Source organism: Chelmon rostratus, chromosome 15, assembly GCF_017976325.1.
Source record: "Chelmon rostratus isolate fCheRos1 chromosome 15, fCheRos1.pri, whole genome shotgun sequence".
Classification (NCBI taxonomy): Eukaryota; Metazoa; Chordata; class Actinopteri; order Chaetodontiformes; family Chaetodontidae; genus Chelmon; species Chelmon rostratus.
The window spans coordinates 8,040,873-8,059,270 of NC_055672.1; the positions used below are offsets into that span (position 1 = coordinate 8,040,873).

Here is an 18,398-nt window from a genome sequence, read left to right on the forward strand (position 1 = left end):
CAGCTAACCACTCGTCATGTTAGCCTCATTCATTTGAGCTGGTGACATTTAGCCTACAATGGTCAAGGGCTCATTAATGTACATTAAAAGCCACTGAAAACGCAAATATAATAAATTAAAATTTAGATCACATTGTTGTTGTTTTTCTAAATTTACCAGTATATATAAACTTGCTATGGAGAATGTGCTAGCAAACAATTGGTATTTACACATCCAGTAGATGCAGAGCAACATTAGCATTGATTTGGGGTTGTTATTTTGAAGACCTGATCAATTTAAGTCCAATATTCACTTGTCTTTTAGCTCTGTTTTTTTCTCCAACAGCTCCTGAGGGAGATCTGGCACGTTAGCTGCTACACTGGCTAGATGCTAATTTTTGCTGTTTGGTGCCAGGCAGGCAGCAGTGGCGTTAGCTAAAATTGCTAAAATACTGTATGGAACTGCATAGTTGGGTGATACTTCTCTGGGGTTGTAACTATGAGCAACACCTTTCACATTACACACGACCATTACATCCATAGTTAAATAACGATTAGTTCAAATTTTAGAGAAAAAACAGGGTGATTGCATTATCATATTTGTGGGTGTTTCACTGGCATCACTTCAAAAAATGTTTTGTAAATGGCACGTTTTTTCATCATAACATTTACTCTTGGTCATTATGTAAAGAGTGATGCTCTTTTTGGATTGAAACTCTTCACTGAAGAGGCTGTGTCGAGAGCCTGGTGTGGGTGTCAGAGCAGCAGATAGCTCCAGGTTGAATTGAATGCTGTTTAACACACGACTGGTGCTTTGTTTTTAAAATGAGAGGGGGAAAAAAAACATACAGATTTGAAACTCCCAAAAGCAGCGGAAAATATGTTTATTACTTAATTTGCATAAAAGTGTATGTTAGTATATAATCAGTCAATTCTTGGTTAATTTAAAAATCACCCAAGAGATTACCAAAGAGGTGGGATGCAACATCTGTTTTAAAAAAGAAAGAAAGAAAATGTTAACAAAAAAAAGGAGAAGTGACAGTAAGTGGCAGTGACACTGTATTTCCATGGGGGATGCCAATATCCAGTCCCTGTGGTCGTCCCTTCTTCTACTTCTCTCCTCAGCACTCTTCCTCCTCCTCCTCCTCCTCCTCAGTGTTCTTTCTTCGTGGTGAGCAGTGTTGTAAATACGTCTCGTGGCTGAGTCGGATGCTCCCTCCCTGGCCCCGGACCGCACCTGCTCACCCCTCTCTGCCTCTATCTCCCTCTATCTCTCTCACATGTAAACACACACACATTCGGAGGAGAGCGACGGGTCCACTGCTGCACAAGCGGGAGGACAGTTTGGCCGACTGTCCCATTCGGAGGCAACACAAAACCCACATTATGTACATAATTTTCCGTGTATGTTTACATAGGCGCAGTATAGGTGTCCTGGGGGTGGGGAAGCATGTCAACACAACTCACATCTCATTTACAGGTTACCTGCAGTCGCTTCATCTGAGCCAGTGTCAGTGGAAGTGTGAAGTTTTTATTAGTTTACTTTTCGGGTCATCAAGGCTCAATTTGTCACCCTTTCCCTACAACAGCAACTATTTTCAGTGTTGAGTTCAGCAGGTATTCATGATGTCAAGGAATTGCCAGTTTTCTTAGTTTTATCTCTGCCTTTAGTGGCTATTCGTATTGTTTATTTGGTTGTATTCTTGATCTTTTCTGCCGGGGTGTGTTGAGCAGGAACGTTGGCCAGTGTGTGTTGGTGTTGCGTGCTGTGCATGTTACCGTGCTGAAGCCGGGCAGTGCGTCCTCTTCGCACTTGCGTGCACATGGGCTCTGTTGTGGTTGGTCTTCACAAGGGCACGACTCTAAATCAGTTCAGTCATTTTGTCTTAAAAATACATGTCTTAATTATGTAAAAGAGGAAAATTATCAATCATACACATCAGCCTGCGGGGCGGAAGTGAAATATCACTTGTGGCTGATGATGTTGTGCGACACCGAGGAAAGCTTCAATGATACTGTTCTTTTAACTTTGTTTCTTCTTGTGTAACTGAAAAGGGACACACTTTAATGGATGGGTATGTTTTTCCTGGCCTGCAATGAGATGTCAAAATAAAAAAGCAAATTTCCAAAGCTGTTGGTGTTTTGAGATCAAGCCGTTTTGTTTCTTTTGCTGTGGAATAAAAGCAGCTTTCTGGTTCATAAGCAAACACTGGTTGCACTGATTTAAAACAGGCCTGACTAATGTGTCTTTGAATCCGACGGCGTGTCTACTTGTAGAATTTGAAACATCCTCTGTTGACAACATCATGTCACAGAGTTAGCTTTTCAGGAATGAAGGGAAGCAAAGTTGTTTACAGCCCGACCACACTGTACTTGTGAGATGAGGTTTCCACAAACAAAGCAAAATCCTTTCAAACAGAAGACAAAAATCTGAAATTGGTGTTCAGGATGTTCATGAAACATTAATAATGTATTGTGTCGGTACATGTTGCAGTGAAAAAGCACACTGGGCACACGGAGGTGTGAGGGTTTTTTTTGGGATACAGGGTTCCAGGCATTGATAAACTGAGAGATGTTCATTTGGAAATGACTCCTGATTCTTGCTTTTCATTTCATCCTCAAAACATATTTTTCTCAGCTTGCAGATACTTTTACTCAATTTCTGTGAAGCCAGTCCTCCGTCTCGTATCTTTATATCAATGATCTCCATGACTGATTGCATTTCACTGCATATCTGCAACACTATCTAGCAAAGCATCACGGTTGTGTGAAGCCAAACCACATTAAGCCTGTTATCTGTGGCTTTGTGTGTTTTTTATAACGCTGTTAAAGCAGCCAAAAACAGTCTGCAGAGGAACTGGCTTGTTTACATTTTGCACACAGCAGAATATTCCAGATTCAGATCCAGAGACATTTTTTCAAACCAGCACTGCAGAGAAGCAACTTCAGAAGGGTGTTTAATTAGTATCTGTAATTTATTCAGGCATTTTGTGGTACATGAAAGCTTCATTGATTATCAAAGGGTCCCGTCTTTCTCACTGTCTTTCTCTCTCGCACTCACAAGGTTACTCAAGTCTTTATTCTGTGCCGGATGATAAATAAGGCAGCCTTTCACAGATGATTTGTGACGATGTCTGATTAAGGAGCTCAGTGCTTCCGAGGTAAAGGTCAAATCAAAAGGGGGGGGGACCTCAGCTGTTGCATGTATGGAAGAACATCTCTGCCGGAAAAAGAAAAGTTAGTCATAATAAAAACAAAAATGTACAGAGTGAGTCAAAAGTATGAAAGAGCATTCAAAATTATGATATAAAAAGTGCAAATTTTTTGATTTGAACTTTTTTTTGACTTGAGCTCATCATTTGACTTACTAAAAAAAATAAGTTCAGTCCAATTTTTCATATCTAATATTAGAAGTCAGACTTTTGACCCACTGTCTGATAATCTATCTCGTAATCTCATAATTGTTTTTATTATACTAACTCAAAATGTTCACTTACGCAGCTAAAATGTTGACTTTCTTCCATTCACATGTCTCTTGTCTGTCACCATCTTCCCAGGTTCCAATCTGTGCAATTACACTGCTTATATCCTGTATCTGTACATGTGAATCTCAAAGATCAAATGTGCAACCAGATCCTCGTGAAATGTGTCAGGAAGTGGACTGAGCTGAGTCTCACTCACTGATCATTTTTTATTCATCAGACTAAACATGTGAAACAGGTATTACGTCCACCTGCACTGGGTGAAGCTGTGCTCAAAGATGCGGTACATTTCTGGTGTCTCGCCACACAGTATTTATGGTTTGTTTGTTGTTGTTTTTTTGTGCTTTTCATGAATGGGTTAAAATTTAATCAAGTTAGAAGAAAATTGAGCCTTTGAGCATCTGTTTTCAGATGGAGGGACGATTGTTTGGATTTCAATGATACACACATGCACACACACATTGTCCTCTCAGCACTTCCCTGAAATAGTGGGGATTTGTTCATTTGATTGTTTATGTTGATTGTTTTTTACCTTGCTATGGATTCTGTTTTTATTTCAGGGAATTATGCATGGAAGTTAAGCTTAGGTTGAGTATTTTGTTATGTTTGGCTTCTTTTTGGTTTTGTGAGGGGGTCAATAACTAAATAAAGGAGACAATTTGAAGAAAAGAAACGCTTCCGTGTGTGTGTGTGTGTGTGTGTGTGTGTGTGTGTGTGTGTGTGTGTGATTGATTGAAACGGGCGCAGGTTAGAGCTGGAAGAAGGGTGACCCGCATTTGACGCTGAGAGGAAGGTGGGATAGACGCTGTTGCTGACGTGCCTGCGCACCAATGGGAAGCTGCGGATGATTCGCACGTTGGCACAATTGGCTTAAATTAAAGACTACTGCGTCCGAGGAGTTACAGCGATGATTGGTGAAGGATTGCGCTTTGAAAGGCATCAAGCTGGAGCTGCGCGTTTGATAGCAGCCAGCGGGGATTGAAAGGCAGACGATGCAGCAGAATGGTGTTTCCAGTTTCCTGCGGTGTTTGTGTGCCGGATTAGCCGCTACTTAGCTTTGTGTGTGTGTTTGTGTGCGTGTGCAGACGCAGGGCGCACCGAGCCGCCAGCCAGCCGCGTCAGGTGGATGCGCCTGCAGTGATCCAGGTCGCCCCTATGGATCGCGTCCATGGATGTCTTCAAACCCGCTTTGGACAATAGTTTGAGTCCCAAGGCGTGCGTGTCCTCATCTGAAGAAGCAGAGGCAGATGTTTTTCGCTGGCCGACACCGGAGAATGGCATTAGCGCCGCGCCGGATGCGGGACCCGCCGCACCGGGTTTCTGGACGGCCGTGTTCGACTATGACGCGACTGCGGACGACGAGCTCAGCCTGCGGAGGGGGGACCTGGTGGAGGTCCTGTCCAAAGACTCGCTGGTGTCGGGAGATGAGGGCTGGTGGACCGGTATGATAGCAGACCGGGTTGGCATATTCCCGTCTAATTATGTGAGCAAAGGGAATGGCATTCCGGAGGAAATACGGGACACCCCGGAGCAGCAGTACTCTGTGCCTCCTCTCCACCGTGAGTATCCCATTGTGCTTCATGCCTGGACAAATGAAATCACTGTGCTATCACTAAAACACAGCACAGGTCTTCCCTTGTCCTTTGTCAGAAGGCCAGAGAAACACACGTTGAGAGTGCTGTGTCATGGTCGGCGCAGTGCACTCCTGTTGGCCTAGAAACAGGCTGGCCCAAGCATCCTCACAGCTTCAGGACCATTATTCATCACACTGCATGTCAAACAAACAGCCAGCTGCGGTCAGTAATGCACCCCGCCTCATTACTCAAATTGCAATGCACAACGTGCTGCATCCTCAGCAGAAAGAATATTTAACAGAACTGGACGTCCAAGTCCTGCACGTGCAATATTACCAATAGATATTATATAAACCTTTGTTATGCTCTTTGAGGAAGTGCATGAACGTGAAATGCATTAAATATCCTGCAGGCTGTTGGTGTTGGTGCACCAAAACAGTGCAGCAGGAGGGGAAGACATGCTTGTAGAGACAAAGCTTCTGCAGCAAAATGTGCAGCCAAGGCCTCAGATAGGTGCAGTAAGCCGAATCAAAAGCACCTATAGTGCACCGCACAGAGAGAAAACTCTTACTTCTCTTTGGTCTGTATGTGCAAAAGGATGCCCTGCAGCAACAAAGCCAGCTTCCCCCACAGATAATAACAAATCTTATGTGTCCAAGCATAAGCAGGCTAATAAAGTGTGTGTTTTAAGGCCATGTGACCCACATCTGTAGTTCGGGTGGGCTACGCCACCTCAGATGTCTTTGTCGCCTGTCTCAGTCTTTCATCTCTGTTCGTATTAAGCAGCAGCTGGCCTACTTTCACATGCCATACCTGAAATATTCATCAAGGTCAGTCTGCTTCGTAGACTGTCAGAAATCCACATTGTGAGAGTTTACAGCCACAGAGACAAAGGCTCCTGTTAGCATCCTTAGACACCTTTCAATTAAACCCCCGTGGAAAGGATCATCTTCTTTTCCACCCATCCTTGCTTTCTTCCTTCTCCTAACATCCCAGCCAGATTTAAGGACAGATGCTCACCCTTGTGTAATAGCAGGAGGGGTAGTTCCACCAGATCCTGTATTTGGGGCAGCAGCGTGGCTTAGTGAAAACATCCTACAACGGAATGACCTGGTTTTCAGATCCTTGTTTGCAAGCATTTGCCTTGCTGAAGAGTAAAACAGCTCCAGACAGACTGACCCTGACCTCTAATGTCCTTCGAAGGGTGTCTGTAAAAATGTAACAGCTCTTTGAAGATGAATATGTTGTCAGGATATTGTTATTGTTTTAGGGGAATACTGGTTTGTCCTTTTTCTTTCTCTGCCTCTCTGAATCTGTGCCATCTTTTCCTGCATCTCTCCTCAGTCCTGGAGATTGATTTCTCAGAGCTGACCCTGGAGGAAATCATTGGGGTGGGCGGTTTTGGAAAAGTATACCGTGCAGTGTGGCGGGGCTCCGAGGTGGCAGTGAAGGCAGCACGACGGGACCCCGATGAGGACGCGGAGCAGACTCTGGAGAGCGTGCGCCAGGAGGCCAAACTTTTCGCCATGCTCAACCATCCCAACATCATGGCTCTGCTGGGGGTGTGTCTGCTGGAGCCCAACCTGTGTCTGGTCATGGAATACGCCCGGGGAGGGCCCCTCAACCGGGCCCTCGCAGGGAAACGTATCCCTCCGTGCACGCTGGTGGACTGGGCCGTGCAGATCGCACGGGGCATGCTCTACCTCCATAGCCAGGCCATCGTCCCCATCATTCACCGAGACCTCAAATCCAGCAACAGTAAGATTCCTTTTACTGTCATCACATGGTTATTCTGCAGTGGGAAAGATTTCAATGATTAGTGGATTAATTGATCTTAGTGCCCACAGAACATATCAGCTTAATGATCAAATTGCATGTAGGGCTGCAACTAACAGTTGTTTTAATTATCAATCATTTGGTGATTATTTTCAGGAGTTCGTGTTTAAAAAAAGGTTGGAAAATAGTGACATAAAGGTCAAAGTAGCCGGAAGTCTTGTTTTTCTGGTTTTTGTGTCAGACGTAAGCAAGAAATTCTGAAACACCACTGTGGGTTCTTGCAACTTCTAAATGGCCATTTTTAAAAAATATTTTTGTCAGATTATAGGGGAAAAAAACGGATGGCTCAATATTGATAATAATTGTTATTTTCAGCCCTAGTCCTTAATTTATTTCCTGTTCTTTGCGTGGTTAAATTTTAGCAACCCTATGGGGAATTAAGAATTTGTAGCTTCATCCAGTTTATGGTAAAACTTATTGTATCCAGTAATGGATTGTAATGTAATTCTGAATACTCATGGCAGTTATTTCCGTGTTTTAAAAAAAGGGGGTTTTAATTGGTAAATGCGAGAGGAAGGTTGTTTTCAAACCAAATACAAGCCAGAAAGTTTGTTTTCTGAAGCCAGGTTGTGGAAAAGTAAAGACTTTCTCACTGGTGTGAAATCCCCACAGATGGGTAATATCTATGAGACATTAAAAAAAAAAAAAAGTCCCTGTATCATATAAAATGAGTCAACGCCCTGTTTAGTCTATGCTAAACACAGTGACACATTGTGACTCTTCAGAAATGAGAGCAGAAAGCAAAAGGAGTTTGCATGTATGTTTGTGGAGCAGTTGTAATCTTGCATTTTACCCAACTGGATCCCCTAAATCCCAAGCCTATTACTGAGGATTTGCCCAACGCTCTGCCCCAGCCTCCCTATTGGAAGCTCTGACAATACATACAACCAGCTTCTTGCCTGCCATTGGCCTGTCCCCTGGTGATCAGCTCAGACGCTTCACTTCCAATAGGCTGCTTTAAAGTGTTTAGTCAGTCTAACTAGTTGCCATCCTGGGCTCTGTGGGGAAAACCCATGCCCTCTTCACAGTACAGGCGCAGCACAGAATGCCAGTCGACTCTTTTACAAATCCATGCAAATTTAGCCTCTAAGAAGCAGGAGACCTGTCTGGTTGTGCATTATTCTGTTAAAATTAGCATATATTTCACATCTATTTCATTTGTATCAGTTAAGAAATCTCCTTTGACCCCATTTTCTTGTTGAGTGGGTCCTTGTGTGATCCAAACCACTCAGGTGAGAAACTCTGATCGCGAAGTCGCTCGGGATGTACCTCTGCCATCAGGGGAAGCAAAGCGCTCTCAAACCCATGATTTCCAATGGCTTACGGCGTACAACGATGGCTTGTCGCTGCATCGAGCTAAGTGGCACCCGCAGCCCAGCATGGCGCTCAGAGTGAACGGACAAACGGCCTCAAACCGCGTTGTGTCTAAAAGGGCCTGAACATCATCACAAGGTCCACATTTGTTTGCATTTTGAGTAATATGTCTCAAGAGCTATTGGACGAATTGCTATGAAATTTGATGAACACATCCACGTCACCCACTGGATTACTTGTAATTACTTTGGCGATCCCCTGATTTTACATCTTGCGCCATCATCAGGTCAAAATTTGAATTTGTTCAATACTAACCCCTGCAGAGCTATTAACATTCCCATTAGCCTGAGCAGTGCTGAGCAAATGTTATCATGTTTACAAAATAAAGTAAGACGGGGAACATGCAATACATAATAATCAGCATGTTAGCATAGTCACTGCAATCATGTTAGCATGCTAACATTAGCATTTATGTGAATGTATCGCTGTGGCTAAGTGAGGCCTCGCGGCGCAGCTGCCATGGCTGCAGAGAGCCTGATCTAAAAGCCTGGTCGTACTCTACTGCTCCCTGTGAAGCCATGATGTGTGAGCTGTTCTCTGCATGCCTTTTGTTGACTTCCCTTTCCTTGACAGAACCAAATACTTCACTTAGATTTTTATCTGTAAGCCATTCTTCCATTTAACAGTCCTGATCACTTGGTGCCTTCAACCTTTCAGCTATCCCTCCTGCCTCCCTCTCACATGACATGCCATTTAGTAGATGCTCTGATCTAAAGCACTGTGCATTATGGTGAGTGCATACATTTGGAGCATGACTGCCCTCAGGGGGAATCAGCTTGTTTCGTGTTCTACCTCCTGAGCCACACAGATGCAGGAGTTGCTTTTCGCCACATGTTTGGGTTTAGTTTCTTAGGAAACTGCCTCTGTAGCATAAGAGCCACATGCGCAACAGATGAAGGGGCGCTTGATGTGCACCACAGCCAGCAGACACACCCTCTCCACTGGGCACAGCCGCAGCAGATGGCCTGGCATCGTGGAGCTGAATGGGGGAGTGAGCATGCGGTTAGGAGGAGCACTACTTTGCTTGTGCATGCTGGGAATGGATTTTTAGAGCCTCTCGGAGCGAATGGGTCCGTCATAACAGGCTATTTCTGTTGTTGAAGTGTAGTATTAGTGTTTGTTTAAGATGTGTTGTAAAAATACGCAGTGAGATCATTAGCATTAATCAGGCTGCTGTTTTTCATCTCTGCTTTCCTCTGTTGTAGTGGCTCACTGTTTCTTCGTTTCTCTGTTTGTTCTCTGTTTTCTCTCTACTCTGCTTTTATCCTTCCAATCCTTTCATCATGGCCTCCCACCAACCGCACCCTGTTTTGTTCATCCACCATGTGTCTAATTTTTGCGTTTCCTCATGCATTGTGTTTTGTCATGGGCCTGATGCCCCTGCTGCTGCTGCCCCTCCCAACATTACAATCCTGGTGGTGATTACCTGAAACCTTTTACTTTACCGTCAACCCACCTGCCAATCTGCCCACCCCCCACCACATCCTTCAACTGAAATCCCCCCATCACCTCCACCATTTATGACCACCCCAGTCCTCATCCTTGAGCGGGTTGAGATGGAAGACCTCAGCAACAAGACTCTGAAGATCACAGACTTTGGACTGGCTCGAGAGTGGCACCGCACCACCAAGATGAGCGCCGCCGGCACCTACGCCTGGATGGCTCCAGAAGTCATCCGCTCGTCTACGTTCTCCAAGGGTAGCGACATTTGGAGGTGGGCAGAGGAGCGGGTTTATGCAGCAAACGAGCTACAGAGCCAGAATAAGAATCAGTCTTTCCACCATGCACACGAAAAAGTTCAGCCCGGGCAGCCGTTGCCATAGTAACACGGAACAGACTGGCACATTGGAACGAGAACAGAACGTTGTGTAGTATAAGACGGGTACAAAACTAGATAAGGCTAAAGAGTTCATATGCATTCAACACAGGCTTATGTATTCGTGCAGCATGACGAGTCATCACAGAGGATCTTTAACATGGACGCAGCACATACAATGCTGTGTAATATAGCACTCTATATTTTAATGCTCATGCAAAATGTGCTAGAGGCTGTGCTAAAAGGCCAGTATGCAATAAAGACTAATAATAAGAGCAAAAATAAGAAATATAAAGGTTAAAAAAACAAATATGGCAAAATGTAATATAGATGTAATAAAAGCATTAAAATGCTGAGGTGTATATTATAACCATACAGTTTTGTACACACACCAGAGCAAATATCCAAATGTACAGCTCCCTCCAAAAGATTCACAGGTGACAGCTTTAATTCAATATCAATTTTTAGATCCACACGTATAAAACACACAATGCGGCTTCTGTAGCAGTAACCCTCATAACTGCAGATACACAAACTGGTTTAATTTCCGTATTTGGTGTCCCTGTAAAGATGTGATCTGTTCAACATTTGTCCTTTTGGTCATTACTGCGAGTACAGCTGAAAAGATTGCTTGATTTCTTTATGAATTGATTGGTTAGAAAATAAATAGGCAACTATTTTGATAATTAAGTCATATTTTAAGCAAAAATGTCCATGATTTTAGGTTTGTCTTACGTTATGGTAAGCCGAATATCACTGATTTTTGGACTGTTGGTTATACTAAACAAGCAACTTCAAGACGTCAGCATTGAGAATATGTTGACCTTATAGACCTAATGGTCCATGGATTAAACAAGAGGTTCATCAATAATGTAAATAACCATTAGTTTCCTGCATTAGACTTGTCAAGAACCCTGGAGCCAATCAGCTTTTTCTCTGTGCAGCATATGAACCTCATGACGTTTGGTAGGTTTAGATGAAAGAATTTGGATTGTCCTACTTTGAGAGCACAAAAGCAAAGATGGCCCAGCATATGTGCATGTCTAATGTAAGTATGTATGCTTTAATGCCATGTTTGCCATGTGTTTCCTCTGAGAGTCTGTTGCCGTAGCCCAGCTATTCTTCAATGAATGTGGGGTTTCCCAGGTTTAAAGTGTGATCGGTGAGAGAGCCAAGAGAAGGCAGCATGTGTTATAACAGTAAGGACAGGAAGACGAATGGAGAGTGCTGACCAGGGAGGGAAATTACTTTTTCATCTTAATCACTGCTTCTACGCTAGAATAGAATAACTGTGAAAAATAATTGCAAAAAATAGTTTTGCCCTGTTTATTTCTAGGCATTTCTAGGTACTATTTTATCCCTATCTGCACACACATTGTCTAGAATTCAGTTGATGGGTTTATAACAGAAGCACCACAAGCAAACTTCACAGAATCCATGATATTCATTCATTCCTGATTTCTTTGATTTGTTGCAGGTAGTTTACTCAGTTTGTCAGTGTGCGGCTGCTGCACTGATACCTTTGACCTTTTCTCTCACCTTGGTATTTACATGAGTGAGCAAAATATAATTATTTCCAGATTCAGTCAGCATCTATTTTCTATGTTTCTCTGTCCTTTTTTTTTTAACAATAAAGTTATGGCGTGCTGCTGTGGGAGCTGCTGACAGGGGAAGTTCCTTTTCGGGGGATTGACGGCCTCGCAGTGGCTTATGGGGTGGCAATGAACAAGCTGGCTTTGCCCATTCCCTCAACCTGTCCTGAGCCCTTTGCGCGTCTTATGGAGGGTAAGAGGAACAAAACCATTTTGTGCTTAAAGCGAATCCTCCAAATTGGATGGAAATTATCACAAAGTTATTACAGAACTGTGTCAAAATGTTTTGTAATGGGAAGCCACGTGAAAAATATAACACAAGCCTCAGTTCATGTGCCAGAGAGATACTTTTGAACTTTATTATTAAAAATGGGTTTAGTAACCACAAGATTCTTGCGAAAAGCTTCTGAAATATAGCTGAGAAGCATCAAATAAATAAACAGAATATGTAATCACTATCTGGAACCACTTGAAGCCAAAAATAATTTTTGCTGAGGCAAAATTGGCACAAGTTTTAGAGAGTGTTTTTCATCTTTTGCCACAGACTGCTGGAGCTCAGACCCCCACTCCCGACCGCAGTTCACAACTATTCTGGACCAGCTGACGGCCATCGAGGAGTCAGGCTTTTTTGAGATGCCAGCAGAGTCCTTCCACTCTCTGCAGGATGACTGGAAACTGGAGATTCAGGAAATGTTTGATCAGCTGAGGACCAAGGAAAAGGTAAAGGTGGTTCAATTAATGTAAAAATCTGCAGTTAAACTTCAGGCTCTGCTCTAATGATACATATTGGAATCTATTTGCATTAGAGAGATTAAGGCCGGAAGTTCAATGCAGCTGCTTCACCTCTTCTTTTTGTCCCCTCAGGAGCTGCGATCGTGGGAGGAGGAGCTGACCCAGGCAGCACTGCAGCAGAAGTGCCAGGAGGAGGCGCTGAGAAGGCGCGAACAGGAACTCGCCGAGCGGGAGATCCACATCCTGGAGCGAGAGCTCAACATCATCATTCACCAGCTCTACCAGGAAAAGCCTCACGTGGAGAGCAGGCAGGGCAAGTTCCGCCGCAACCGCCTTAAACTCAAGGACGGGAACAGGATCAGTCTGCCTTCAGGTACCGCAAACACACAGTGATGATGCAGTAGACTGCATGCACAGGTTTTCAAACTGAGTCAATGTCAGATTTGGGATATTGTGGTAGAGACCTAACACCCGCGCCTAGTTCTTTTTTACATACAGCACCTCAAATATTCTGACATCATTGATATCAAGGAAAAATCAGCAGTTCTCATTACTTTCTGATATTGTAGCTATCAGCTGAGTCACACAGGCTCACTGGCAATTATTGTGTAATATATGCAATTTGCTTATTTTACTAAAAAAGTTACATAAAGCATCTTGAATTTAATTTTTTTCTGGAAGTTAACTTGTTTTGTTTTTTTGAATCATAATTTAGATTTTCAGCACAAAATCACAGTACAGGCGTCTCCGTCACACGATCGGCGGAGGAGTTTGCTCAGCAGCAGTTCCAGTCCTCAGACCAGTCCACCGATGCTGCCCCGCCTGAGAGCCATCCAACGTAAGCACCATTAAGGATCTGATGCTTTCAATTATACTTGATTTAATTGATCATTACTGCAAAGCACAGACTTCGTGTATTTTCCAAGGACATTGAAATTCACTGGATTTATTATTCATCACACGTTTTTTAATCTTTCCCTTGATATCATTTGTCATAATTTATTCTTTTTAAAACGTCTTCTTTTGCAGTCACTCCAGGGGACGGATGTACAGCCTGGGGCCGCAGCACAGGTTTCCAGCAGGATGAAGAGGAGGGCGAGAGGAAGGGGTCCAGGAAAAAGGGCAGATCCCGCGGGTGTGGTCCATACAGGGAGCACAGCGCTGATGCCAGGTGAGGTGACCGGAGGATCCAGAAATAGTCCTTACTCTCTCCAGATAACCTTCATACTTTCTGTCAAAAAATGTATATATTGCATCAGTTCACATTAAGATGAAGATAAAATATAGCTAATGGATGCTGTTATTCCACAAAAAGGTGCTCTAAAATGGAAACCGTTGTTTGAAAAATGAAATCTGAGCCTGTTTTTCATTCCTTCTGTTTTTATCTTTTCTACCTGACAGTGTGAAGCCTCCCCATGAAGGCAGCAGGCAGCGGTCCTGCAGCGCCCCAAACCTTCGCAGGTCCCCGAGACACAGTCCAGCAGTGCCTGGAGTGCCAAGCCTTGTGGAGATGGGTAAGCAGCACCAGCTCATTAAATCTATTTTGTCAACTCCACATAATGATACAGAGAACAGCTGTCTAAAGGTTGGCAAAGTGGGAGACTGGAAGGGAAAACATGGAAGGGGAAAGTGAGTGTGTGAGATATTTCTCTCCCACATGGCTCTTTGTGGTTGACCTGAGAAACTAACAGATGTGCATGTTTGTAGCTGTGTGAATGTAAACAGACTTGCTGAAAAAGCATCAAGCACACTCAGCAAAGCAAACTTGGGTGGTTGGACTTCAAGTAAGAATGCTGCAGTAGACCTGAAGCTGCTTCATGTTTTAGAGGGCTTGTTGATGTTAGAGGCTTGTCAGCTGTGCAGCATGAACTGTCTGTGTCTGTGCTTCAGTGTGCATGCTTTAAAGATGTGACTGATCCTGGTCTTAGAAAACGAAGACTGCTGCTTCACTACTGAGCCAGGAGGTGCTCCTGGTCAGTCCTACCTCTGCATCCCCTTCCATAAGGAGGGCCACACGGCTGCTGCTGCTGAAGGTGATGGAGATGAGTACTGCCCCAGCGGCCAGGTTCCAGGAACACCGCCGTGCAAGAAGAGCCCCGGTGGGGGGCGGCGGTCTGAGCTGGTCCTGCTGGGCTGTGGAGCTCTGCTGGCTGCTGTCGGACTGGGCTGCAACCTGCTAACTATGGCCCAGCCGGAGGAGAGCATCAAGCCGCGGTGGGAGGGTTTCTTCCACAGAACAGGGGGCCAGAGGCGGAGCACCAGCCCCCCGACTCGCAGACTGTTCCGGCGGGAAAGTCCGCTGAAACCCTCGGCGCCCTCGCTGCCCGAACGAGGCCTGCCCTCCTCGTACACGCTGCTATCCTTATCATCAGTGTCTGACTGCAACTCTACCCGCTCTCTGCTGCGCTCTGACAGCGAGGAGTTGTTGGTCTACCGCCCTGCCTCAACGCTTCCCGTTTCACAGCATCAGGCCATCCCAACCCCAGTGAACCCGCTGGTCAACACCCACCTCGAGAGCTTCAAGCGTAACCCCCGCCAGTCTCTCACACCCACACATGTACCCTCCGCCCCAAGTTCCTCACGTAGCCTGCGTCGAACACCATCAGACGGGGCCATCAAGAAGAGCTGCCCTTCTAATAATCTGGGGCCATTGCCAGAAAAAACAGCATTAGAGAACGCAGGTAAAGTCTTGTCTCCTTTAATTCCATCTAGACATACAGTTTTTGAGGGTTAATGCTGATTAGGATGCTTTTTAGTTTGTTTGATGATATTCAGTTTCCATATTTGGCCATTTAGTGATTTTTTTGCCACACTAGCAGCATAGCTCTAGGAATGGCAATGTCGCTGGGACAACCCACCACTTTGGTCCAGACTGAAATACAGACGTTCATCGTGCCTAGAATTTTTAGTCGATCACTTGACGGTTCTAATGTGAGAATTTGGTACTTTTCTTAAACCTTCAGTAAATGTAATATTTTGGGGGTTTCGGAGTGTGGTTTTGAGTGAAACCTCTCCACAACTACTAAGTGGATGGTCATTTGATTAACACATTCATGTTCCCCTCAGTATGAATGGTGATAATTTGGTGATCTTTTCATTTAGCGCCCTCATCAGCTGAGGGCGCTAAATGCTGAATAACTTCATTCCCATCAGCCTGAACTGTGTTTTTCATTTTGTCCTTATTATTAATGTTAGTATGCTAACCTGCTAAAATGGTGAGCACAGTAAATATTCTAATTGCTAAACATCAACATGGAAGTATTGTCGTTGTAAACATGTTGCAATGCAACCATTAGCATGAAGCTCAAAGAACTGCCGTACCAAAGTACAGCCTCACAGATCCACTAATGTGGCTTTAGAGTCTGTTGTGTTATTTTACCTCGTGCAAAAAAGAAAACAATACCAAAAATAAAAACATGAAACAGCATTTAAACCATCCTGGAAAACCCAAACTCTCCACTGAACCCCAAATGTTAAAAACGCAACATAACACAGACAACTTTAAAAAATATATTTTCCAAAAATGTACGGAAGTTTTGAATAAGAGTAAAAAATAATGTCAAATTAAAATGTCACTGAAGGTTTTTTATGTAGCTTTAGGCCGATCACAACCTCAGTCTTGATGGTTGATCTTTAACGTTGGATTTTCTCTGGATTTTCAGGTTGCTTCAGAGGTTTAAAAGAAGACTGTTCTGAGGTTCCCCGGCTCCCCGATCCAAATGTTGTGTTCCCTCCAACTCCCCGTCGCCGCTGTGCTCCTGAACGCCCCAAAACCCTTGACTTTGTGGCTCGGCCTCGGCCTTCGCCACGGGCACGCTGTGATGTGTTTTGGGCAGAAGCGAGGCCCAGGGTAAACGGACAAATCATGGGTAACAGCGAGTCACCCGCCCACACATCCAGCACAGAGACTCCTCCGACTGTTGAGTTTGGTAGAGACCCGGCGGTGCTGCCCACCCCCATGGAGGCCCCGACGCCCTACTCCCCCCGCAGGAATGAAAACCTGTTGGATCAGCTGGATGAGGGTCAGTGCAGGGATGGAACTGTACCACTCTGCAGACCGGAGATCAGCTTTCCTAGAGACTCACCGTACCGCTACAGACCTGGATTCTGGTCCTAATTCAGCCCCATGTGCATACAGGCCCGGTCCATCACGTTCCAACACAAGGAGGGGACTGTCCCTGCTGCTAGCCTTTGGATTGTTACAGGTCTGGGCCAATTAGTACTTACAAATGAATCTGTTTTTGACTTAATTAGTACTTAAAGGGGGTGGTTCACCTTTCCCCTTCTACAATGTTGTCACTAAATTACAGGAAGACATTTATTGTGAATATTTTACCTTTCTGACATTTGTTGTGTCACCATTTGTGATGAAAATCCTCCAATTTGGCATCAAGTATTTGAAAATCCTATTTGAGCCAGGTCTGGTTGTTAATGCACTAGAGGGACGGAGTATCCCTTTTTCTTGATTTCTGTCGCTTACAGAAACCCTGTCATTTGTCATTCAAGAGGTAAAGGCTTTCTTTTCTTTTGGAATAAGCGGATTAATGGCTTTATAGCAGAATGGCATTGACAGCTTCACAAAGCTTATGTGCTTTTCTTAATTTCAAGCTTGAGTTCAAGATTGTGCATTTAGTGAAGTGCACTTTTGGAAAGCGTCATGAATGTAAAGCTTCAGGTTTTTTCCATTGTCTCAAAACGCGGTCTCTGATTATTTGTGGGTTTGTGTGTAAAAAGCATTGCATTATTTGAACTCATTTGCAAAATTCACTCTCCTGTGTTAGTGGCCGATGGACTCCTGTTACGTACTGAGCACCTGTCATCACCGATCACTTGTACAGCGTAATATTCCAGGGATGGGGGATGATGTTGTATAGTATGAGCACTTCTTTGCATTAGTCTTGAAACAGTGTCAGTGCAATAATGTCTGACTTGGTCTCGAGCCCTGTATCCTAAACTGTACTTAAAAGAAGAATGTCACTACTGCTGAGGTTTGAATTGGGATCAAAACACTGTCAGAAAGTCGCAACCAAATATATCAAAGAACTCTTTGATTCCCTCTCGAGTTCGTTCTTTGTTTGTGACCCTGTCAGAGCAGCTTGTTTGGATCCCGACACGCCGGTTGAGAAACATTTCTCCAAACTAAAAAAGGGAACTTTGTATCTGTAATTGTGTAAATTGTTTGCCTCATAAATTGTTGACCAAGACAGGATGAGAGATGTAACGTATGTGTTTGAGTATGTAAGCGTCAAACTGCATGAGCGTCGAATGGCACACAGGTGAAGCAGGCCCTGGTGGCATGTGGAAGTTCACTCCTGATTGTTTATATTTGTAATGATTTATTGAATTTTATTTATCAATGAATTTGTTATGACGGTTTATTTTTATAATTCAATGTGTTTGCCTTGATTTTTGACAATTTTGTCCATGAATGTTTTTAGAGTGGCTTCCATCAAAATGCAGCCACGTTTGACTTGCTTCATATTCATTGGTTTGGTTTCATGCATTTTAAATCATCATCAGGTTGTTGGGTTTTTTTTGTTTTGTTTTTACGTCTTTAACAAGGGTACAAGTAGCTTCAATCCAGCTAGAGACCAAAAGCGCACACAATTAGACCTAAAGCAGGCTCAGTATCTCAATATTTCAATCTGATGCATTAATCAATGATAAAAATTGTCATTAATTGCACCCCAAATCCAACAGTCAAAAAAGTTATTTACCTGAGCTAACTGCATGCGAACTGGGTTGTGCACATTGGTTATTTTTTGTTTCCACATTCTACTTGTGTTTGTCTTTCCTGGACTGGGGTTAAATATTAATTTCAAATAATTTACTTATACTTATTAGTTATTTTGGCCTGTTTGACAAGGAAATTCACAATACTGGGGGAATTTCAGGTGTCCGGTTACTGGTGCTGTCAGAGGTGATATATCCTACACATTAACTGTTAAACTAGCAGGTCAAGAAAGAGCTAATTAATCATCAATTGTTTGAAAAATACTATCTGACTCTGGTCT

General features: G+C 43.8%; 1 protein-coding gene across 1 annotated transcript; it reads left to right on the forward strand.

Annotated features, from left to right (window-relative positions):
• The first annotated feature begins 4,628 nt into the window (after positions 1-4,628).
• Positions 4,629-16,501, forward strand: map3k9 (mitogen-activated protein kinase kinase kinase 9). The gene is made up of 11 exons (XM_041954163.1): positions 4,629-5,019; positions 6,379-6,792; positions 9,778-9,958; positions 11,697-11,845; positions 12,197-12,372; positions 12,517-12,757; positions 13,100-13,222; positions 13,414-13,555; positions 13,786-13,898; positions 14,313-15,065; positions 16,047-16,501. Exons 1-11 carry the CDS (start codon positions 4,629-4,631, stop codon positions 16,499-16,501), a joined length of 3,138 nt encoding a protein of 1,045 aa, XP_041810097.1.
• The last annotated feature ends 1,897 nt before the right edge of the window (positions 16,502-18,398 follow it).

Bases quoted from the DNA above. Each gene is read 5' to 3' on its own strand.
- map3k9 (XM_041954163.1), top strand. From the start codon at position 4,629: ATGGATGTCTTCAAACCCGCTTTGGACAATAGTTTGAGTCCCAAGGCG. The intron at 12,373-12,516 runs GTAAAGGTGGTT...TTGTCCCCTCAG, and splicing joins AGCTGAGGACCAAGGAAAAG to GAGCTGCGATCGTGGGAGGA. The intron at 15,066-16,046 runs GTAAAGTCTTGT...CTGGATTTTCAG, and splicing joins AACAGCATTAGAGAACGCAG to GTTGCTTCAGAGGTTTAAAA.